The sequence below is a fragment of the Periplaneta americana genome, chromosome 12, assembly GCF_040183065.1.
Source record: "Periplaneta americana isolate PAMFEO1 chromosome 12, P.americana_PAMFEO1_priV1, whole genome shotgun sequence".
Classification (NCBI taxonomy): domain Eukaryota; kingdom Metazoa; phylum Arthropoda; class Insecta; order Blattodea; family Blattidae; genus Periplaneta; species Periplaneta americana.
Window position 1 is genome coordinate 78,777,262 of NC_091128.1, and position 25,426 is coordinate 78,802,687.

At 34.0% G+C, this 25,426-nt stretch overlaps 1 protein-coding gene across 1 annotated transcript in view; it reads right to left on the minus strand.

Annotated features, from left to right (window-relative positions):
* LOC138710591 (very long chain fatty acid elongase 7-like) overlaps nt 1-23,912 on the minus strand; it is a 45,261-nt gene extending 21,349 nt beyond the window's left edge. The window contains exons 1-4 of the mRNA XM_069841585.1: nt 23,824-23,912; nt 17,099-17,183; nt 12,928-13,118; nt 5,402-5,482 (exon numbers count right to left, since the gene is read on the minus strand). Of these exons, the coding sequence (XP_069697686.1) occupies nt 5,402-5,482; nt 12,928-13,118; nt 17,099-17,159 (333 nt within the window). The 5' untranslated portion in view covers nt 17,160-17,183; nt 23,824-23,912. The remainder of the gene's footprint in view (nt 1-5,401; nt 5,483-12,927; nt 13,119-17,098; nt 17,184-23,823) is intronic.
* Nucleotides 23,913-25,426: the final 1,514 nt, after the last annotated feature.

A 25,426-nucleotide genomic window follows, 5' to 3' on the forward strand; every position in this document is an offset into this window, starting at 1 on the left:
CACAAGCGCAAAAAATACATCACACTAACATACGAAAACAAACACACACACAAGATTGCAACCTCATTCAAGAAATTAAATTACAACATCGGATACAGAACAAATAATACTCTACGAAAACATCTCAACACACAAACAACACAAACAAACAAATACAACCACACAGGAGCATACAAACTCAAATGTAACATTTTCAACAACTTCTACATAGGACAGACAGGCAGATCATTTCAAATACGATACAAAGAACACATCACAGCCATAACAAAATTACAAAACGCCTCCACATATGAAGAACACATCACAAATGCTAACCACACCTTTTATTTCCTCTAAATTCGCTCGAGCAGTGAAATTTACAGTTTCAATGGCATCTTCATCATCATTATCATTAGAACTAACACATTCCTCGGCTCATCTGCAGTCTCTTCTGAATTATCTTCTGGAAACAGAACTTGTGACTTCAACTTCTTCCGTTTTTGAACTTTATTCATCGCATTTCTCTTCTCACTCAACTTTCTTTTTCTTTCTTCTATTTCGGTTTTCGCTAGTGTATCTGTTAAAGTGCTTGCCTTTCCTTTTTTTAGGATTATGAGTTATTCTTTTCCTGGAAGGAGAATAATTTAGCTTTGTCGGGGTTTGTCTCTTGACTTTTAATTTGCTACATGGCATTTCCACTAAAGCTGAAACCCCATAAAAGTCATTACTAAATACTGTTTTTGATTACTCATCATAAGAGTAACTTATTTATAAAAATTTTTAAAATCTAATGAGGTCCACCAGAAGACAGTTGTCCCCATGTACACCGTCCCTAGGTACATCAGGAATCAGTAAAATATATCTCAGCAAGTTTTCAAGACTGAGGTACCGAAAACAAGCCAATAACCACATGCATTCGTAGCTAGAATAACGGGGGTTAAAAATATAGATATAATTTTGTAATCGTGTATCTACAGGATCAATTAGAAATAATTCATTAATTGACAATTATTTACTTTTTAGGTTAAAAAACAGATTTTTTAAATAAAATCTCTCCAGATTGCTTCAACAAAAAGTAAATCATTCACAGAACAGCTGAATGATGAAATTAGAGTGGTCAACTGCGAAAACAAAAATTCCACCACATACCATAACCTTGAAAATAAACGAAGTGCAGGGGCGGCTATTCAGGTGAAGTAGGTGAAGTACCACTTCCCCTATTTGTATGTAACGTTTAATTTTATCTGGTACTAATAATTAATTTTAATTACTACCGCTACCATATTTCTAAAATATTTTTTTCAGTTTATATGAACAGCGTTTAGTTGTATAAACAGTAGCTGTACCCGTGGCTGGTAAAAAAAATGGCAACTCTTACGAGCATGGAGTGGTGCGGTGTTTATTGCAGCTTACAATTCTGTAGGGTATATTCGTAGGTGAAACTATTTGGGTTCCCATTCTCATTCGACACTTGGTTTCCATGGTAACGTGACGTCACACACTGAACTAACAGTCTGCCTGTGAAGTGCATTTCTGAGTCTTTCATTTAAAGAGAGGTGGTTGAGGGTCGTTGTATAAGTAACCAGTTTGTAGGTCTAACGGTACTTATAAGCGACAAGGGTTGAAGCTAATCTCCAAGGCCTTAGGCTGCTGTTAAAGGACAATTTTGCAGTACTACCTGCCTTGAGAAAAGTATTCTCATTTCTTTTGTCCATGCAGCCACCCTTGCAACGGTAAATTAGCTCGCTCTATGTTATTTTTTCAGGAATACACCCCCTACATTCGCAAAGTTGGAAAGTTGTTCTCGAACAGCGGTTATAGTGGATGTAGTGGCGTGTATTCTTTTGTCTCATCCCAGTTTTGTTCCAGCTCTTGTATTCGGAAGTTTAACGCACGTAGTTTTTTGTACATGTGTTCTTAAAGAGTGTGTATTAATATCTTATTATTTAGTGTGGTTATAGTGGTGATTAGTGTATATTAGTGTCAGTGTGTGTATATAATCCTACAGTGCTTTTTTATACAAATAGATACGGTACTTATACAGAAAATGTTTATAAGCGTGTGTGAAATGTGTAGTCCATTATGTATCCGGAAAATGACATAGTTTGTAATTTATTAGAAACGCCGTTTTCTAGATGGAAAGACGAGGATAAGAAAGATCTTTTAACTTCTGGACGACCCACAGTTCCACTTGATTTTTGTTTCTTAAAATGTGTTAAGAAAATAGAGAAGTCATACAAAATAACATTCAAGAATTCTTGGTTTTCAGAGTTTACGTGGTTGTGTAGTAGCAAATATTTGCAGAAGTTATTCTGTCGGCCTTGTTTGCTGTTCAGTACAAAACATAATGCATGGAACAGACAGGGATTTGGGGATTTCCAAAATATAACGCGGTCATTGCACAAACATGAAGATTTGGGAGAACATTTAAAATGTAAATTAAAGTTAAGAACTTTTGAAAGGAATAGGAACAGTATTGCTGATGCATTGAAAGAAAATGCGAGACTGTGTATTACTAAATTCAATGAAAATGTGCGATTAAACAGACAGTTACTGAGAATAGTGATTAAGGCGGTGTTATATTTGAGTAAACAGGAGCTTGCGTTCAGAGGACACGACGAGAGTGTTTCTTCGACAAATCGTGGGAATTTTAAGGAATTATTGTCACTACTAATTTCAGAAACTTCGTGGAAAATCAGTGTCATTATGATAAAATTAAAAACATATTTAGTGGCAATTCAAAAACCATTCAAAATGAAATTTTAGGTTGTATTTCAGAATATTTACAAGATCATATAAAACATGAAATTAGCAATGCAAGTTTCTTTTCTGTTGAAGTTGACGATACGACAGATATACGTCAAAAGTCATAGTGTTCTATCATTGTACGATTTGTAGGTTCGGAAGGAACAGTAGTTGAACGGTTTTTAGGGTTTTATGTTGTAAGTGCTGATAGGTCTGCTGCAAATTTATTTGATTTGTTAGACAACATTTTAAAGGAATTATGCTCTGAAAAGAAATTAATTGCTCAGTGCTATGATGGGGCAAGTGTCATGTCCGGACAATTAAATGGACTCCAAAGGAGAGTTAAAGACAAGGTGCCTCAAGCAGTTTTTGTACATTGTATGGCCCATCGTCTTAATCTAGTTCTGCAGCAAAGTTGTAATAAGATCTCGAAATGCCGAATATTTTTTGCAAGTCTTAGTGGCATTCCGTCTTTCTTCCATCACTCTGCAAAACGAACCCATATGATTGAACTTACTGGTGCTAGACGAGTACCAAGTCTTACTGATACCCGTTGGTCGTCTAATTCCAAACTTCTTAATGTCATAATTGGAGATTGGAACAAACTAAAAAGCGCATTTGAATCAATTCTGAACAGCGAAGACGCCGATACTAAATCGGTTAGGCTCTGTAATGGTTTCTTAAATGAAATGAACAATTTTGAATTTACATTGCTGGCAGTTATGTTCAATGATATTTTTGGATATACTGACATTTTGTTTGACGTACTTCAGAAGAAATCCTTGGACATTGTTTATTGTGCTGCAAAGATAAAACTTACGTGTGACCTGATCAATAATCAAAGAAATGAACAGCATTTTTCTGCTTTATTTGAAAAAAGCAAAAGTTTAACTGACATAAATTTGCGTCGAGGATGTACAGCAACAGAAGAGGAGCTTTTTCGCAGCTATCTAATAATATATTATGAAATATTGGACACCATTTTAATGGAAATGCGTCTGAGATTTCAAGACTGCAATAGATTAAGATTTCTCAGCCTTGCTGATGCAACAAAATTTGAAAAGTACGCTAGAGACCTCCCTTGCGATGGATTAGAAAGTTTACAGGAGTGTTATCCACAAATATTTTGTAAATCTCAACGATTAAGGCAAGAACTTCGCCTCTTCTATGCTGATGAATCTTACAGAAATCTTACATCTGAGCAAATAGTGCAACTGCTTGAGAAAGCTAAAGGCATTTTTGAAGAGACATATAAGTTATTCTGTTTGATTCTCACCATTCCTTCCACAAGTTCTTCCATCGAAAGAAGCTTTTCTTGTTTGAAAAGACTGAAAACTTTCACTCGGAATGCAACATCGCAGAACAGACTTTCAACATTAGCCACCATATCTCTTCATAGAGATGTACTGTCCACCCTGAGTGAAGCTCAGACATTTTATGAAGACATCATAGACAGATTTGCAGCTTTAAAAGACAGGAGGATTGAGTTAGCGTACAAGAAATAGAGTGAGTATTGAAATAAATTTATTTTCTTGTTTGAATGTGTTCTAGAACTAGTAAAACTTTACATGGTCTACGAATAGTATTCACTACTTATGGTATTAGTAAAATTGTGGAGGTATTTGTATATGTGAGTAGCACTTCACCTATTATTTTCACAGCGAGCCGCTACTGACGAAGTGTCTCCAGGTATAACAGCTTCTTCTGCAGGTACCATAACTGAATATTGCTAAAGCTATCGCCATAGAAGCTGAGCTGTGTTTTTAACAATGTATTCCGTTTTTGTGACTTCAATTCAATGTTTCAAATACACATAGGCCTACTGTACGTAACTTAAGTGTACCGGTACCATAATAGTACTTATGTTTAAATTTATCTTGAAGTTAATTTCCAAGTTTAGATAATAAAATGTATCTTAAATAACTGTAATTAGAAACTTCTTCAATTTTTCCATTATTAGCTAGTGTTTTAAATCTTGTAGTGTTTGCTGGCTTGCTGTCTTTCAAGTTATGTGCCGTACTGGTATAGGCTACTATTAATAATTTTTACGAAACTGACATGTGTTCCAGTATCACTTTCTGTTATTTCATTCATTGTATTGTACCAGTAGTGTACGTTTTCAGTGTAGCCCATAGGCAATGTTTGAATACAAGGCACTCAGAAATTTATTGGTTATTGGTATGCACGCAAGAGGAGTACTTTTATTCTCCACCAAGGCATAAGAAGCGTCCACCATACTCAAATAAGAAAATTTTTTATCCAGGGAAATGCTCATCTTTTACAAAAACATCTGTCAGTTGTCATATTTTTGACGAGCATTTTCCCTGGACCAAAAATACTATACAAATGGAGTAAAAATTACTCGACACTTAAATCGACACTATACTAAGACAAAATAATTACAACTAAAAAAATTAGCTCTGGTGTACTCTTTTTGCGCCTCTGGTGGTGGAAAAGAGAAAGACATCAAAATGTTCCTTTCATTCCTAGTGGTAGAAAAGTGAAACATTGAAATGCGCAACGAGGATAAAGTGTCATGTACCGGTATTTGAACATTACCAGCCTATATTCCACACCTATGCTAATTACAGGAGTAATATTATTTTCTATCAATTATAATGAAACTAATCCAATATTGGTTAGGCCCTACATATTATTATGCTGAATTTTAACTTACCACATACGCTTCATATGTATCTGAATAATCTACAGGCTCACAGATCCATTTATATTTCGTTGCCCATCCTAGGGTCAATGCCTGCAAAATAACAGTTTTATTATTAATAGGCCTACAACAATCATGCATCAGATTTAAAAATTTCTAACCTATAAATAAGTGCACATTTTCTGACCAGAATACTGAAGCTTAATACTTTTTGTGAAGATGGATTTTAACACTGCACAGCTTCCTGATAATAATTTTTCTTATTATTTCTATCAATCTCTAGATACTTTGGAGCTTTCAAGTTACTTGCGTGAGCTTTCTGCTCTCTTCATTTCTTCCTTAGCCTCCTCAGTCCTGTTGTAGCGTATACTATACATAATTATATTTTAATTTTTTTTGCAGTATCTTGGATAATTTTGAATTTTTGAATAATGAAATTTATAGAACTGAAGAGTATCACTTTTGCAACATTTCTATACCAGATTTATATGTTAGAATTAAAATTTTGGGGCACCAAGAGTCAAAATTGCCCCAAAATTTGATTTCCTGTGAAGACATGATTTGGGATTTTTGGAACCCCAGAATGATTATGTATATATATTTTTTTTCAATTTAAAAACAAATATAAATTCGGGACTGAAGAAGTTAGTTAAGCGTCAAGTTTTAGTATTTAGTATACTTGCGGCCGGTGGCCTTGCGAGCCGTAACTTGCTAATCCCTGAAGCACTGGACTCAGTGCTTCAGGGATTAGCGAGTTACGGCTCGCAAGGCCACTGGCCGCAAGTATACTAAATACTAAAACTTGACACTTAACTAATCTAGAAATGAAGAGAGCAGGAAGCTCACGCAAATAATTTTTCCTCGATAAGAACTATGGAATTGTCAATTACTTCCACGCACAGTCTACAGCAGTGTGGTCCAACTATCTTTGGTTGAAGGGCCACGTGACACTTTAAAAAATTAATTTGCTGGCCGGAAGGATATAATAATTTTAAATTGTTATTTATTATTAGAAAATGGAAAGAAATGTGATACATTTTGTCAAAGAATACAAAATTTAAGAGACATATTGATCCGATAAGTTAACGTATAAATAAAATAAGTATAGAGATCCTTCAAATAACTGTCTTATTTAACCTAAGGAATAATTCAAATAAATTACATTAGGTCATTTATACAATTGAAAAACATGACAAGCGCTTTCACCAAATTAATGGCTCCAATAGGAGCTCTTTTTGCTGCAATATGTACCCTCCTCCACTCACAGCATGACGTGGTTCTTTCAATTATGCCAATGTATCAGTCAACATCACGTAACCGACTAGCAAGCATCAGATTTATACATATATTCATGTATGAGGTCCTGGGTTCGATTCCCGGTGCCGGAACGAATTTTTCTCAAATTAATAGGTATCTATAAGCATCACAGTCTTCCACGGGAATCAACTTTAGTATAGGCCTACCGTAAGTCTTTCCTACTTATTGCGTAACTTTTTATTTTGCTCCGTATATTTTTCATTCCGTTTCATTTATTCAAACTTTTTTATTGATTCTTACAGATTTTTAACATGCTACTCATTTTGCGTCGTGATGACTGCTATAAATCTTCACCCAATTTAACTATGTTATTTCATGCATCCAAGCTGCATACAACATGTTCTTCAAGTCTTCCATTTAATGTATGCTTATGGAATTTTTAACATTTTGGACTCCGTACGATTATTAATTACTACAACCATTATTGAATCACTATTTTTGCACGCTAATAAGTGTTTATTAGTTCAATATTTTCGTACTGTCATTTTACGTAAAATGCTTTAACCCATCATCTTTATATTTACAATTACTATGCATTTTATCTTACTGTTTTGCAATATTATTCTTGTAATTAATTGATGAACTAGTGGACTTACTCATGTTAAATATGTAATATTTGTCAGGCTTACAGCTGTTTCAGTGCTTCACGCGCCATCATCAGAGCCTACTAGATCGCTGCGTCATCTCGAACTTTTCTGCCTGTTAGGAGGGTGTGTTTTATTGTTGGAAGGTGTTGAAGTGTGGAGTCGAATATTGTGTGTGTACTGAAATTGATCTGTGTGTCGAGGATTTGATCGGGATGTGTTTTAGTGTGTTTGTATATTTCGTATTGTTCTAGTGTGTTGAGTTTTTGGTTCTTGGGTTGTGTGTGTAGGATTTCCATGTCCGTATTTGTGTTATTATATGTATGGTTAGTATTGGTTATGTGATCGGCGTATGTAGATGTATTGTGTCCTCTGGTTATAGCTTTAATGTGTTCTTTGTAGCGTGTTTGGAATGATCTGCCTGTCTGTCCTATGTAGAACTTGTCGCAACTATTACATTTGAGTTGTATACACCTGTGTGATCGTATTTATTTATTGTATACAAACTCAAATGTAATAGTTGCGACAAGTTCTACATAGGACAGACAGGCAGATCATTCCTAACACGCTACAAAGAACACATTAAAGCTATAACCAGAGGACACAATACATCTACATACGCCGATCACATAACCAATACTAACCATACATACAATAACACAAATACGGACATGGAAATCCTACACACACAACCCAAGAACCAAAAACTCAACACACTAGAACAATACGAAATATACAAACACACTAAAACACACCCCGATCAAATCCTCAACACACAGATCAATTTCAGTACACACATACTATTCGACTCCACACTTCAACACCTTCCAACAATAAAACACACCCTCCTAACAGGCAGAGAAGTTCGAGATGACGCAGCGATCTAGTAGGCTCTGATGATGGTGCGTGAAGCACTGAAATAGCTGTAAGCCTGACAAATATTACATATTTAACACGAGTAAGTCCACTAGTTCATCAATTAATTATATTCAAGTGTTAAAAGTGGTGTATGCAAGATTCAAAATGGATTATTCTTGTCTTTATGCTCACAGTATTTTATGTCTTTTGACCTGATGATGTCATTAATTTGGCGAAAGCACTTGTCATGTTTTTCAGTTGTAATAAATGACCTAATGTAATTTATTTGTATTATTCTTTAGGTTAAATAAGACAGTTATTTGAAGGATCTCTATACTTATTTTATTTAAAGAATACAAAGACAACAATCAAATACCAGTTACACTGAAAACTGAGATGTGTAATGGCAAGCTGCAGTGACGAATTCAATAAGTTTCGTCATAACTTGTTCTTCTGCTCAGTTTTTTTTAACCATGGTAGAAAATGCACATTCACATACGTATGTGCTATCAAACATAGATTGTATTTTCGAAGCAAAATACTTCAAGTTTGGATATTGTTCCTTGTTAACTAGTCTCCAAAAATCAATGGGCTGACAATTTCCTCATTGATATAAGAAAACTGTCACCCTATAGGTCACACAGCTCCATCTGCAGAACTGGATCCTTATCAGTGGGAGATGCTCCCATAGGGTTGTTAACAGAAGAATCTAACTTGTAGTTCATAAAAATCAGAACACTTTGTAATAAATTCCTTCTTAATCTCTGTTACATATTCAGCAAATGGAGAAAAAATCAGAATCTTCACACTCTAGCTTCATTTCGTGTCACTTTTGTAAATATCTTCTTTAAAGATTTCCTGAATGAAACAATGTGGCGCATAAGCACTGTGGCTGTTTCTTAGCTTAGAGCCTCGAATTAAGAATGTTCAGATGTTCTGTGAAGTTAGTCAGAAAAGCTAATATGCATAGCCACTCAGTTATTTCCAACTTTTGTACATACAGTCGACTTCCGATAATATGCGGTAATTAATGCACGAACTTCCGCGAAATATAAAAAATCGCGAATTATCCGCAAAATTTTTTATTACTATTTAAAGTCCAGTAAAAGTTACTCTGGAAGATTTAATTACTAAAATTCACTTCAATATCAAGTGCGAAATGTGAAACAATACACAACGTTTTGTAACATCATAATTTTATACAGTGCTGCAGTGGGATATACTCTTAAAACAAGAAACATAAGCTTTACAAATTATCATGACATGACATTTTAGTTTAACAAAAATAGTCATATTTTCTTTTCTTTTCTTTTTTTTTGTTTAAAGGATTGTTAATTTTTTTTTCTGATTTTTGATCGCAAATTTCCTAAGTGGAAAGAGAGAGAGTGTAAATCGAGTAAATACGGAAATAATAATGTTACTTCGCTTCCACTCCCAATGAAAAAAAGATCACGAACTAACTGCAAACGAATTATCAGATGTTGAATATAATTAAAAGTTTAAAATTTTACATGTTTCTGCAATAATTCAGGTAACTTTTTCCTGACGTTAAAAACAAGTTCAATGTTTTTCTCGCACTAAGCCAATGTATTTCACAATATAGAAAATGCCATTATACACAACATTCAAGTCTTCTAAGAACTGTACCAGTTTCCAGTGGCTTTGTGTTAGGGACCATATTATTGCCAAACGCCAGCTGGGCCACACAGGCCTACAGTATTACATTTTTCCATCACAACAACAGCAACAACAACAATGACAACAACAACAACAATAACAATAATAATAATAATAATAATAATAATAATGTTTGATTTAGGACTTCCATAGTATTGAACATTGTTCTAAAATTGTTTGCTTTTTTATGGTATCCTAGTAGAAATGATCAAAGTTTTGTTATGTATCAGTTCTGTCATTAATATATTTGTCTTCGCAATAAATATTTCTCCAGAAGGGTTCTGTTATACACTATTCCCAATGAAATAGTCACAGCCTATACAGCACATTCAATATCTGTTAGATTAAAAAGAAAAAAATTATTTTAATCATTTTACAATTAATGTTTGTAACTTCACTGATTGCATCTCCAAAATAAATATTTCTACCAAATGATCATAACATTTCTTACTAATATCATTTAATAGTTATATTCAAAATATTCAATATCATTCAGATATACAATAAAAAAAACTGTTACCGGTAATAAAATGAATATTTGTAACTTCATTATTTCCAACTCCACAACAAATATGTGTCATAAAAAATTCCAATATACAAAAATTCTAATTCATTCAAGAGTCATACAATGACACCAATGTCTGTCTTTTCTTTTTCTTTCTAGGTTCAACAGCATTCTTAGGCTAAGATTTACCCAATGAACCTTCTCCACTTAGTCCTGTTCTGTGCTTTACTTTTCCAATTGCTTTCTTGGAGAGTCTTAAGATCATATCTTGTTGCTGGTCTTCCTACTCTTGTTGTTGCATAGAATGGATCAGTGAAAGTGAACTTTTTACATAAACTCCAGAAATACCAAAATCCAGCTTTCTGATTCATATAAAAGGACTGGCCTAATTAGTGTTTTATATAATTTGAATTTTGATTTTATGCCGAGAAAACGTGACTGAAGCTGTTTCTTTAAACTACCGTAACATTTATTTCAATATGGTATCTTCAAATTGTAGGCTATAAAAGAGAAAAAATGTACATTTTTTTATCCATTGATACAAAGACTGTAACTTCACTATGTCTGTATTCATAGTAGATGTTACTTCCAATGATTGTAGTTTCTACTATTCTGATTCAAGTCTTATTTGCAACACAATCAATATAATGCCAAATTATGAAAACAATTTTTATTACCGTACTTACCCGTGTAATGGACACATCCGAGTTTTTTGTTATAAAAATCGAAAAAAAAAGTGCGTCTATTACACGGGTAAATACGGTAACCATTTCTGCAATGACTGTTCGTAATTGAAATATTGCTGTCTCCACAATAAATATTGCTCAGTTATGGTCTGCATAAAAGCACGTAAGAAATTTATAAACTACCTACACTCAATCTGAAAGAACAAATGTAGGCTTAATGTTTGTTAACTTGTTGTTACCGTATTGTTAACTAATGCAGAGTTTTTTGGTAATAAAACCATTAACTGTCTTATTTTCCAATATTTCTCACACACAGTGGATCTAGGGGAAAGGGGTGGATATTGTAGAAGATGATTCTAATCTATTTCTTCCTGAAGACCGCACAATGGACAAAGTGGTGAAGAAGTAATTCCGGTTCCAATTTTGTTAAGGTGTTTCTACAAACAGTCATGTCCTGGTGAGTAACCGACAGAATGTAACAGCACATTTCCTTGGATACTCTCAGGAATTATATTTGTTATATTGAAACACTTCTATCGTTATTATTTGAAAATTCATGGAAATGATATGATATTATATCTTGATATTTTGAGTTGATTAATCTTTTAACTGTTGGTATCAGTAATGATAAATGTGACATGGGGTTTTGTAAGATATTGCTTCTCTTCAGCAGCTTCAATACCAGATAATCCACAGTATGCAAGATTGTATCATTTTTCAAGAAACTAAAATACAACATTCCATACAGAACACAGAATGCACTGCAAAAACATCTTAACACACAGACAAGAAACACAAATAAATGCAACTTAACAGGTGTATACAAACTATCTTGCAATAGTTGCAATGAATTCTACATTGGACAGACTGGAAGATCATTTCAAAGACGTTACAAGGAAACCAAACTACACAACAATTCAACCTATGCAGAACACGTCACAAACTCCAATCAAAACTACAGTACCAGTTAATACAGGCACTGACATGAAAATACTACACATCCAACCAAAAAACCAGAAACTTGACACTCTAGAATAACATGAAATTTACAAATATACAAAAACACACCCCCAGCACATCCTGAACACTCAACCCAATTTCAAAACACACACCCTTTTAGACACGATCATGAACACACCCCAACACAACAGGAAACCAGAATAGCAAGGGACCTTCACTAGGCTTCCGACAATGAAGAATATCAGTTCGAGACTAGTCAGCCAGGTAATTTCTTAACACAGTAAAAAAGTTATAACGTTAATCAGTGATTATATAAGTGTTAAAAGTGTATATAGAACAATGAAGAAAAATATTAAGTCATTCTTTATTAAAGAATCTATTATGAATAGTTTTCAGTGCTAGCTATTTTAGGACATCCTTTGTAGTGTCACTTTTCTTGGCATTATCTTCAACCAGGTGCAGATAATATTCTATTTCTATTGCTTGTGTAGGAGTAGTTTCATGAATTATGTTTTGTTTACCTGTTGGGATATTGATCTTTTTGTTAATTTCATGTACTTTAGAGAGAAAGCTTTTCTGAAATTTAAAGTGAACTGTGAAGTTTTTTAGCTCCCAATTGCTAAATGGAAGTGTGATCATTTTTTCATATTGAATAGTAACATCTTTTTTCAATTAATATTCAATGGGAGACTGATGAACTATTAGTTGCATTGCAGGCATTAACGTAGATCTGACAGGTACTGGTACTATAGTTAATAGGAGACTGGTTTTCAAATCATTTTATCTATTCGTATTTTAGATTTGCTGATATTAAAACTCCACCACAGTACAGATACATAATTTTAGCAAAATACTTATATATACCAGAAATATCTTTGTTGAAAATCTCATTATTATATTATGGGTAAATTAGGGAAGATAATAGTTATATGCAAAATGTTCAGTACTTACTCTTTCTGTTATATAAATACTACAAATTATTTGTACTATATTGTATGTTTTTATAACACCGTTCAGTTGAAGAGGAGGTCGGTTTTTCATTAACCGTGGCCCGAGACTTAAAACGAAGTATAGATAAATAGCTAGTATAGAAAGTGGAAACCATACAGAGCCCATCAGGAAGAAGTCATCACTCCGTTTATCTGAAAAGAAGTTGAAATCTAATTACAACATTTCAAATTATACCGGTAATAAAATTAATGACAGAAGAAGATATCAGATGATAGATGATATTATTGTTTATTGTTAGTAAAATAACATGTACAAAAATACAATCTTAATTCTTCCCTGAAGGTGTAAAAACTCGTGCTCAGGGAGATATCTAAACACAAAGAGAAACACAAACAAAGATAATTATTTGACACAAACTGGGTCAAGAAAAAAAAATTACAGGAATAAATTTAATTTAAAAATACAATTTCAATTTTAACAATTTAAGTCATACAAATACATATACATATTAAATTAATATATATTCTTTAAAAATTAAATTCCTAACGCTATTTTTTAAATTTCTGGTACTAAAATTTTCCAAATTCGGGTATTTATCAATTATTTTATTGTATAACCTTGGACCAAAGTAGGTACCATGGCTCAGATATAGGCTATGGATTATATAACAGAGATTAAGAGGAAGGCAAAAAACAGAAAACGGAGAATGCTGGTTTGCAATAAAAGACTTGGCCTTGGAAAGAAAACTATGAATGAATGAACAGTTAGCTTATTCATTGCATTTCAGACACTATAATATATCTACTTCAAAATAAACTCATATATTATGTAGAATAAATAAATGAATACGTACATGGTTTTACAATAATTCACACACATAATTATATTTTTTTGTACATCAGCATTATAAACAGTCTTTATTGTTAGTACCTGTAGTCAAAATCGTGCATAATATGCCACATTATTGCATGCCATAAAAATATTACCATAACAACTAAAACGCCATGACTCATAATTTTTATTACGAAGGCATAGCTTGTATAATAAAGTTAACATTATGAAACGATTTGCCAATGCTATAATATCATTGTTGTCACAGCAATCTCTTTCTTCATAGACCATGAAATCAAACTTCCCATCATTACAAAACTGATGTTATTTCTTTATAAATTATTTTATAATGCTGTCGTACAAAAAATATGTATGAACACAGTCTAGTAGATACTATTTCGCATTGTCTGTAATGAGGCGATAGTAGCAATCCTAGTGGTTAGCAACTATCTATGAATGCATTTTAGTCTTGAATACTAAATTGTTAACAATGTAAGAAAAACTGCTTACAGGTCGAAATTTTGAAGTTAAGGCTGAAATAAAAATTGTATCACAAATTCAACTAAGCATTAGAGTTTGAAACATAGTCCTCTTCATATCTAAATCGATGTATATACACCAAAAGAACAGTTATTACATTACAAAATCATTTTCACAAAATAATGACTTAGGCCCTTTAATAAATAACCCATTCAATATTAGACTGTGGTATGAAACCTATAATGTTATACAATTATTATTACATTTTAAACTTGTTTCATAATGTACCGCACTATTACACTAAGAATATATATTATTCCATGTTTTTGAATTCCTGGAGTATGAACTTTCATTAATAAATGTAATTATAAGAGAATTCTACGGATTGTTGGGCTTATTATTGTAGTTACAAGTTTACTTGGACCTTCTAAAGAAGAACAGAGACACAAAGGGAATGGAAGTGTATTACGGAGATTGAACAAGGGGAATGTTGTGAGTGTAAAGAATGGCACAATATGAAGAAAAATTTGATAAAATATGAAATTTATTTTAGCAAAATATGAAAATACCAGTACGAAATACTTCAATGCTAAAATATCTTCGTTTCTAGGCTGCTTGGAGCATGTTTACGTCATTATTTACAAAATAAGGCTTTAGAAATCAATATTTTTGTTTATATTTAATATGCTAGCAAATAAAATATGATAAATTTCCATAATTAAACACTTTTTCAGCATCATGAAACCGTTAGCTGAATGCATGAACTAGGTAACTCAGTTTTTTACACTAAAGAGAACAGAAAAAAATGTATTGTATTGTCTGGTCTAAACATTGATTACAATACAACACAAGTATTACTCGACTGAGGCCAGTGGAGTCCTGCAGCCTGGAGCCATGGTGCTACTGCTCCTATGTTTGTAATACCGATCGCGATAGTTCACATTACGCCTGCAGCTCCACTTTCCTCGGTTGAGTAAAAACTTTTCTATAAAGGTAGATGAAGTTTACTAATTTTAAAGTTTAATGAGATTTATGCCTAGAATGACTACCGGTATTTGATGATTTTTATTGAAATCTTGTTAATTCATGTTGAATCTCCCAACAAATATGCAGACAACATAATATACTGGCACAGATACGTAGACGACATACTGATACTATACAAAGGAAACAAACGACAAATACACAAACTACACCAATACATAAACAAAATGCACCCAAAACTCCAATACCCACTGGAATTCGAAAACAATAACTCCATAAATTTCCTAGACATCACCATAACAAAAGTTGACAACAAACACACCTTCAAAATATACAGAAAACCAACCATCACCACCACACACATACACAACACATCTAATCACCCCACACAATACAAACATGCTGCATTCAGGACAATGGTACACAGATTACCCATGAGCCAACAACACTACAATGAAGAAGTGAACACAATCAAATACATAGCACAAGAAAATGGTTACAACCCAAATATAATAGACAGCATCATAAGGAAGACAAAACAAAAACACACAAAACACAACACAAACACAAGAACACAAGAAATGCATCACACTAACATATGAAAACAAAAACACACACAACATCGCATCCTCATTAAAAAAAAAAAGAAATACAACATAGCACACAGAACAGAAAACACACTACAAAGACATCTCAACACACAAACAAATAAATACAACCACATAGGCGTATACAAACTCACATGCAATAGATGCGACAGTTTCTACATTGGACAGACAGGCAGATCATTCCAAACTCGATACAAAGAACACATTAAAGCAATAACCAGAGGACACAATACATCTACATATGCCGAACACATAACTAATGCTAACCACACATACAATAACATAAATACAGACATGGAAATCCTACACATACAACCTAAAAACCAAAAACTCAACACACTAGAACAATATGAAATATACAGACACACTAAAACACACCCTGATCAAATCCTTAACACACAGATCAATTTTAGAACACACACACTATTTGACACCACATTTCAACACCTTTCAACAATCGAACGCACAACAGGCAACGAAGTTCGAGATGACGCCGAGATCTAGTAGGCTCTGAGGATGGTGTGAAGAAGCACCGAAACAGCTGTAAGCCGCACATGCTTACACAATTAACACGAGTAAGATCGGCATTTAATCAATTAGGCCTATTTGAAATCTTGTAATATGGCTACACAACCTTCATTAAATGTATTAGGAGAGATTAGATTATTAAATAATTTATTTACTGGGAAAGAAATTACATCTTCTGTGAGTTAATAATGTTTCGTACAATGAAAAATATCGGTTCCACGTTACATAACAAAGTTTAGAATGAGGAAAGTACAATGAGTTACTACTACTGTTATTTTGTCAGTTTTGCCACATTACGAATTTTCATTTTCAGTGAATATTCGAACCTAAAATTAGTGTATTCTTTGTGTTGTGTGATGTGTTTTAATAAAGAAACTCCACACAGTTTTTATGTTTATTTTATGTTCAGGCCGTCAGTGTTACCACATTAGGAAGTTCGCATGAACTTTAATTTTCAGTGAATATTCGAACCTAGAATTAATTTATTATTCGTTTTGTGTGATGTGTTTTAATAAGGAAAATCCACACAGTTTTTATGTTTATTCAGTTATGAGCAAGTGATAGAGAAATAAGCTTCATATGGCTGCCGTTTCAATATTTGGCACTATGAAATACGAACTTTTTTTTTGCATATACCAGTATTTTTATTCAATTATCCGGAAAAATCTCTTATCTGGAACTAACCTAGTCTCTTTGGTGCCGGTTAAAAGGGATTCTACTGTCGATGTTGTTCTTCTTACCTGTAAGATCTCTGAATAAATATATGTAGGCTTTGTAGGCAGATTTTATTAAAGCAGCCATCTGCACAGAAACTCATCCAGAACCCTGAAACATAATGGAACATTTAATTCAATTAATGTTAATTGTGAATATTGATACAAATATATATCGGTATTATTGCATACTTTACAACATTACACAAATTCTTATTAAATGGTCCAGGGGCATGGCGTCCATGTAACCGGTGTATTGAAGCTTTTAATGCTTCTAATAATTCATTAACAATATTTTAATAGGCCTATAACACAAAAGAACAGTATTTTCGCTGGTTGCTATTCAATAGAATAGACTGTGTGAGACACTGCAACGTCAATGCAACATTGTTACCGGCAAAGGACAGTGTAACAAGCAACTTGATAGAGGACGTTGAACCCTCACAGACGCAGACAGTGCGGCTGAAAGCAAGCAGAGAAGGTGTAATTCCTATGATGCGGCTGACTGATTGTGTCTGACGCACTACACTGCTACAATGGAATGTTAGGGAAGTGATTCCTATGTTGCGTCAGCTGCTTGCGTCGACTGCAGTGCAAGTGAGCCGTGCGGCTGTACTCCTTTGAGAGCAGTATAGATGCAGCCGCAGAATGTCTAGGAGAAAAAAGTCTCTACTTGCCTTGCTGTATAATGTCTGAAGCAGTAGATTTATTTACCGTTCTGGAAGATGAAAAACTGGTCGAAAGCTTTTTTTCGGTCTCATACTTTGTGCAAAGCCTCACCACACGTATAGGGAAAACATTGTTAATTTCGTGATAATTTCATGAAAATTAATTTAAAATGCAAATGTGTAAATATATCCTTATTCTGATTTTTTCATCTAAAAGACGATAATTTGCTGTACAAATCTGGAGACATAAAAGATTGGATACGTTCTTGAACAAGTGCCAAAAACCACTTTTACAACTTAAGCTAAAAGGTTGGTTATTTCGTGATAGCCTTGGTAATTTCGTGATATTACGAGTACATTGATAATTTCTTGAGAAGTAGAAGAATTGTGGAAAAATTCATTAAAGTCAAATGAAATTCTCATTAATTGTTACAAGACTTCAAACATAGTAATTCCGTCTAATATTCATAGCAAGAAAACATAGAAATACATATCAACACATAATAAGAATGAAATCAAAGTAAAAATTGAAATTGAAAAGGGACCTTCTTTGTCCTGAAAGAGTGAACACTTTTATTACGGTAATTCCAAAAGTAATGCATAACATTTGTTTAAAAATTATATTTTTATCGTACAGCTTTGCTATTTTCACAGAATGTAGATGCATCCTTTAGGAACAAAATGTCACTTTTCGACATAATCCCCGTCCCTTTCAACTGCTTTACGTAACCTAGGAACGAGGGCCTGTAGACCAGCACGGTAAATGTCTGGACCAACACGTCTGAGCCACTCTTTAGGAGTGTGCACAAGGGAGTCATCTTCTAACCTCGTTCTGCGAAGGGATCCTTCAGTTTATCAAAGAGATGGTAATCGCACGGTTCCAGTTCAAGACTGTAAGTCGGATGTTTCAGTATTGTCTATCCGAATTTTCTGATCTGGTCTGTGGTCTTGTGACTGACGTATGGCTGTGTGTTGTCATGCAATAGCAGAACATCCTGCTTCTCCCGATGTCGTCGAACACGACTCAGTCGAGCTTGAAGTTTCTTGAGAGTTGCAACACACGCATCAGAATTAATGGTGGTTCCATGTGGCATGATGTCCACAAGCAAGAGTCCTTCTGAATCGAAAAACACAGTAGCCATAACTTTTCCTGCCGAAGGTGTACTTTTGAATTTCTATTTCTTTGGGGATTTTGCATGATGCCACTCCATTGTCTGCCTCTGTCTCCGGTCCAAAATGGTGGAGCCATGTTTCACCTTCTGTCACAATTCTTGCAAGTAAGTCATCTAGCACTTATCATTGGCACTTAGCATGATAACAAATCAAACAGAAGCTACAATGAACCCATTGCGTCTCCCTTTTCTTTTTTGTTATCACATCTTATCTTCAGATTTCTAAAATTCGTATTGTAATACAATTTTTAAGAAGTATAAAATGTAACGCTTAATGTTCAACAAAATTTCGCCTCAAACAGCTAAGATTTCTATCAGTAAAGCTAAGCCTATATGGTGACTACGGCTGTATCTAAAATTCCAAAAACATTTCCTAAAATTTCATGGAGATACAATAAATCTTTGTACCAAATATCATGTGCTTACCTTTAGTAATAACCCTGTAATGTAATTACAAACATCCACAAAATTTGTACGCCTGAGAAGTCGACGCAAACGTGCTCTCTCCAAACATAAAAGCTCACTGAAGCAGCTACAATAGTCACACAAAGCGTAGCTGTATGTTTCTGGAAACTGGACAACATATGCAATCCCTTGGAGAAATTTGAATCTCGTACCACCATTTGTTAGTTCACGAAAGAGCAAAGAATAAGTATCACGAAATAACCACTGCCACGAAATTACCAATGTTTACCCTACTTATTTAAATTGCCCTGGATTTCCGTGTAGATTGATTAGATAAGCTTCTATAATTTTTTTTAAATATCGTATAATATTTTTTTTATAAAAAAATTAAGAAACTGAAAAAAAAAATACTGAACTGAACTTTCAACTGTCTATCACAAAATCTGCGTCGCAAGGAGCGTTTTATAGGAATGAAAATGCTGAAAATTGAAAGTGTGAGAAAACAACGAAAAACTGAGTGTGTCGCAGCTGGAATTTGAAGCACCATGGGACTTTTAAAATTGGCGTATGGACTTAAGAAATAAAACTGTGATTTTTTAGAGAATTTCTTCAAAATTCACTCATGGTTACCTTTGGAAACAAATGGGAGAATCTGTCGAGAGATCAGGTAAGAAAAATATAATCTATCCTAAATTTATATAGTTTATTAGCATTATGTGACACATTTGTATTGTTGTAAACATGTTGTACAATGTGTGAGCTTAGTGAGTTCTAATAATACGATTATTTTGCCAGTATAATGTCCCTGCGTGACTACTGAAATATTTCGTAAATGAATCTCGCACTTAAAATCCATCAATATTCGCAAAACCAACACCCCTAGCAAGTGGTACAAGATTTTTAGATGGTGGTGGTTCATTAGGGTCTAGTTCATAATAAAGTCTAAACCACGATAAACTGTGAAATGTAGTAACTTAATTAAAAATTAAATTGTTATTTTTAATGTCACAGAAGCATATCCAATATTCAGTGTGACGATACAAGCACTCAAGAAGACGACGTACTAATTATGGAAGACAATGCAACGGAGAACGCTGGTGCACCATAAACTTCTCAAATCACAAATAATACTTCAACACAGAATGTGGACAGAATGATGAATTCACTGCGACCACCAGGTAAACGCCAAAGACACCACGAAAAAACTATAGGCTTGCTGGAGGATAGGCGTATTGATAGAAAAAATATCATTGACAGTTTGAATCAGAATCAAGATGATGACATTGATTAAAGTATTGACAGTTTGAATCAGAATCACGATGATGACATTGATTAAGATTAAAGTATTGACAGTTTGAATCAGAATCACGATGATGACATTGATTAAAGTATTGCGATAACCGTAAAAAAAACTGAGATCAAATTTGATTCATGAAGTGAAAATGAGATCAATGCAGATGGTTTTTGACTTGGAAAGTCGCTACACAAGCCCTTTCATTTTGCCACCGGAACCTTCAGCATCAACAAGCACTAGTAGTTGGATGACATGATCAACTTTGAATATCAGCAATCATTCAATCGTCCATGACCGTATGACTACATGGGATTTGAAACCCGGCAACTTTCCAATCACTGTGATTGTTTTTCAGTGTTAAAATATAAAAATTGATTAAATTACTACAGTTTATACCAATAAAGTATTTTTCCTTTACAGTTTTTTCATTGTTACATTTCAATGTTGCAAGAAAAATTGATTAAATATATTATTACAATACTGCTATAAAGCATTTATACTTTACATAACTCAGTGTTATGGCTAACTTTTATTCATGAGTTATAGGGTACAGATATCTACTTGAAGAATCTTTCTTGAGATCGTCTTTGATCAGATCGAGAACACAGTTGAACTGAGCAATGTTTAGCCTAAAAACTTCCGAAATATCTTTGTCATCTTGTAACATGTGCCGATTAATTAATATTGTAAAAAACTTTCCTCATGCCTTGTTCTAAATATGGGATATACTTCAGCATTTCCCTCATTTATTTGTTGGAGCAGAATTTCTTCCCCTTCATTTTCTTCCAATAGCAATTGAGGACCTAACATTCTAAACGTATTAAGTGCAAAAAAAAAAATCAACTTTCTGAGATATTGATGAAAAACACACTGCGCAATGCACGTTGAGATACCTATAACATCTTCTTTTGGCGCACGAATGAGTCACTTACAGTTGAGCTACAACAAAGACAATTTAATATCATATTCTCATATGGATGTACCTTCCTTAGATTGAATAAAGTGAAATTTAAAAAATTGGAACTTCGCATATTTAGAATGTCAGGTCTTCAAATATAACAATAAATCGCTTTCACTCATTGTGCAAGTGTCCACTCACTACCAAAAGACCGCACACATCTGACGTTTCATAGGAATCGCCTAATAATGCGTCAGCCATGAACGTCAGACGCACTACGTCAGCCGCATCATAGGAATTACACCTTTAAAAGTAACGCCTACTATGGGGCTCTGTTACCGCTTGGCTTGACGGTAAAAGTGCGTGCTCAGCACAGGCTGGGGAATATTAATTGAGGAGCTTAGAACAAAAAGCAGGTAAGTGACGGAAACCTAGTTTTGAGGAAATTACTGTTAAAGTCCTACATGCAATGGAATATTATACACTAGTTTGGTGAAATAATGCCCATATAGCAGCACTGCACAGTGTGATCACTTACCTGATTTTATCCCAAAGAAACATCCTTTTGGGCTATTACAACACGCACCTACCTCATTTTTTTTTAATAATGTCAATTACCTGCTTTTTATTCTAAGCCCCTCAAATGTAACTCCTACTTAGTGGCCCTTTTAACACGCTGATACATTGTGAGCTTGCTTTTGAGAAAAATTATAGTTTATTCGTGTTTTCATGTGGTGATTTAGTGATAAAATATCATCAAAAAGAACAAAGGCTCTTGATCGACAAGTCAGAAGACGTGTCCCTATGACGTCTAATACAAGATGGAATTACAAATCAAGGATGATTGACGTTATCTTCAATTTCGAAGATGGGGCTTTTTAATCAATGATGGAAGACTGTGACTAATGGGATAGTGGGACGCAAGCGTGTGCAGCAGGTTACTGTCAGAATCTTCAAAGCTTTAATTTTGAATTTTTGCTAGAGGTTTTTTCTGTAGTTCTTCCGAAAGCTGAAATTTTGTTCTGCATTTTGCAGAAGAAAATATGTGATATGGGCTACTGCAAACAGAAAATATGTGCTTTCGTAGGCGATCTCACAAATGTTCGTGACAGTTTTGACACTATTTAGTCTAAGATGGAAAGATTGTGTGAAAATTTGGAGACATCACACTCGAAGAAAGTGAGACGTGATCACATTGACGAAGAGAATAAAACTTCCTTTCGGCGGCTATTCTATGAAATCATTGACACATTAAAATGACAAATGATAGCCAAATTTTCAGACATTGACAAACTGGAATTCCTAGTGTTGCTTAATTCTGAGAGGTATACGAACTTCGCAGAAGTGTTTCCGGAAAAACACTTTCGGATCTTGATGCAAAACTATGGGTCATTCTTTAATATGATGAGATTGAAAAATGAACTGTCGTACATACATTCTTCTCCCGAATATGCTAACAAGTCTGTGTATGAGTTAGATTTGAACTTGTGTGCCATTGGTCTCATAGAAGCTCTACCGGAAGTTACCAAACTCTGTAATTTGATTTTAACAATTCCCGCAACAAGTGTTTCAGCAGAAAGGTCATTTTCAGCTCTGTGACGTACACATACTTACTAGCAGAATACTCAAGGGCAGAACAGACTATTTGGACTATCCTTAATGTCGATAGAAAAATCTCTTCTCTTGAACATGAAAAAAGGACCGATGTTCAATGACTCTGTCACAGATCTCTTCTTACAGAAGAATCGAACTTCAATACAAGTACTGTAGTCTACACTATCACAGTACCGGTAAGTCTAAATAAAGTTCTAATGTTGTGGTCAGGCTAGTTGTATTGATTAATGACCGCTAACACCTGTGTAATGCTCATGCCACGTCACTGAAATGGTCATAATCCCACAAGAATAAGTTAGTTTAAATTAAGCAAATTAAAGGTATGCATTTCTGCTTAACAATTAAAGAAAAAAACCAGTTTTTAGGAAGTATTAGAGTTAGAATCAATGTTAAATTCATTTGAACTAAAGAAACGAAATAGACATGAATAAACTACCTACAGAAAGAATTAGTGATGAAATAATTACAGGTTCTTAGATGTATGTACAAACATTATCATTATTTTTGGGTCATCTTTTGTAGCATTACCTCTAATTTTTTTTATATCTAAAAGAACTACAATTAGAAACGATTTGTAATTAAATATTCTGTTGTAACAATTCAATTACCGGTAGTTTATTGTCATTGGCCACTTGTCTTAGAGAGTTACATTTATTTTAAATGCCTGGCTAATTTTAGCCTGATAAATGCAAGATACTCACCTGCACGATCAACAGCACACATCACTGATAACTGACTATCATTCCAACTGCAATATGTTCTTAAATTTATATGATTGCAGTTGTTCCACTATTGCCCATAACCTTCCTTGTTTCCGAATCAAGATGCATGCAATGATTATGCATGTAGTTGAAGGAAGTGATAATCAATTATTCAGAGGTTGGTGACCTCAAACGTTGGTGTTATTTGGTGGCAAAGAGTGTGGGACTCACTTGTTTATTCTTCTTACGTTATCAAAGCCATAGATCTATTGTTAGGTGATTCAAGACCTTGATAACATTAACAATTACGTTATTTGTTTATTATAATTCACAATATAGGGTAGTAGTTGTAGTAGTGGTAGTAGTAGTACCAGTAGTAGTAGTAGTAGTAGTAGTAGTAGTAGTAGTAGTAGTAGTAGTAGTAGTAATAATACTTACTTACAAATGGCTTTTAAGGAACCCGCAGGTTCATTGCCGCCCTCACATAATCCCACCATCGGTCCCTATTCTGTGCAAGATTAACCCACTCTCTATCATCATATCGCACCTCGCTCAAATCCATTTTAATATTATCCTTCCATCTACGTCTCGGCCTCCCCAAAGGTCTTTTTCCCTCCAGTCTCCCAACTAACACTCTATATGCATTTCTGGATTCGCCCATATGTGCTACATGCCCCGCCCATTTCAAACGTCTGGATTTAATACACGTCTGGATTTAATGTCTCTAATTAAGTCAGGTGAAGAATAAAATGCGTGCAGTTCTGCGTTGTGTAACTTTCTCCATTCTCCTGTAACTTCATCCCTCTTAGCCCCAAATATTTTCCTAAGAACTTTATTCTCAAACACCCTTAATCTCTGTTCCTCTCTCGAAGTGAGAGTCCAAGTTTCACAACCATACAGAACAACTGTTTTATATTCTAACTTTCAAATTTTTTGACAGCAGACTTAATGATAAAAGTTTCTCAACCGAATAATAACACGCATTTCCCATATTTTTTCTGCGTTTAATTTTCTCCTGAGTGTCAATTATATTTGTTACTGTTGCTCAAGATACAGTATTTGAATTTTTCCACCTCTTCAAAGGATAAATCTCCAATTTTTATATTTCCATTTCGTACAATATTCTCGTCACGAGACATAATCATATACTTTGTCTTTTCGGAATTTACTTCCAAACCTATCACTTTACTTGCTTCAAGTAAAATTTCTGTGTTTTCTCTAATCATTTGTACATTTTCTCCTAACATATTCACATCATCCACATAGACAAGAAGCTGATGTAACCCATTCAATTCCAAACCCTCTCGTTATTCTGAACTTTCCTAATGGCATATTCTAGAGCGAAGTTAAAAAGTAAAGGTGATAGTGAATCTCCTTGCTTTAGCCCGCAGTTAATTGGAAAAGCATCTGACAGAAACTGGCCTATACGGACTCTGCTATACTTTTCATTGAGACAGATTTTAATTAATGGAACTAGTTTCTTGGGAATGCCAAATTCAATAACAATATTATATAAAACTTCTCTCTTAACCGAGTCATGTGCCTTTTTTGAAATCTATCAATAACTGATGTAGGCCTACTGTACCATTGTACTTCCATTTTT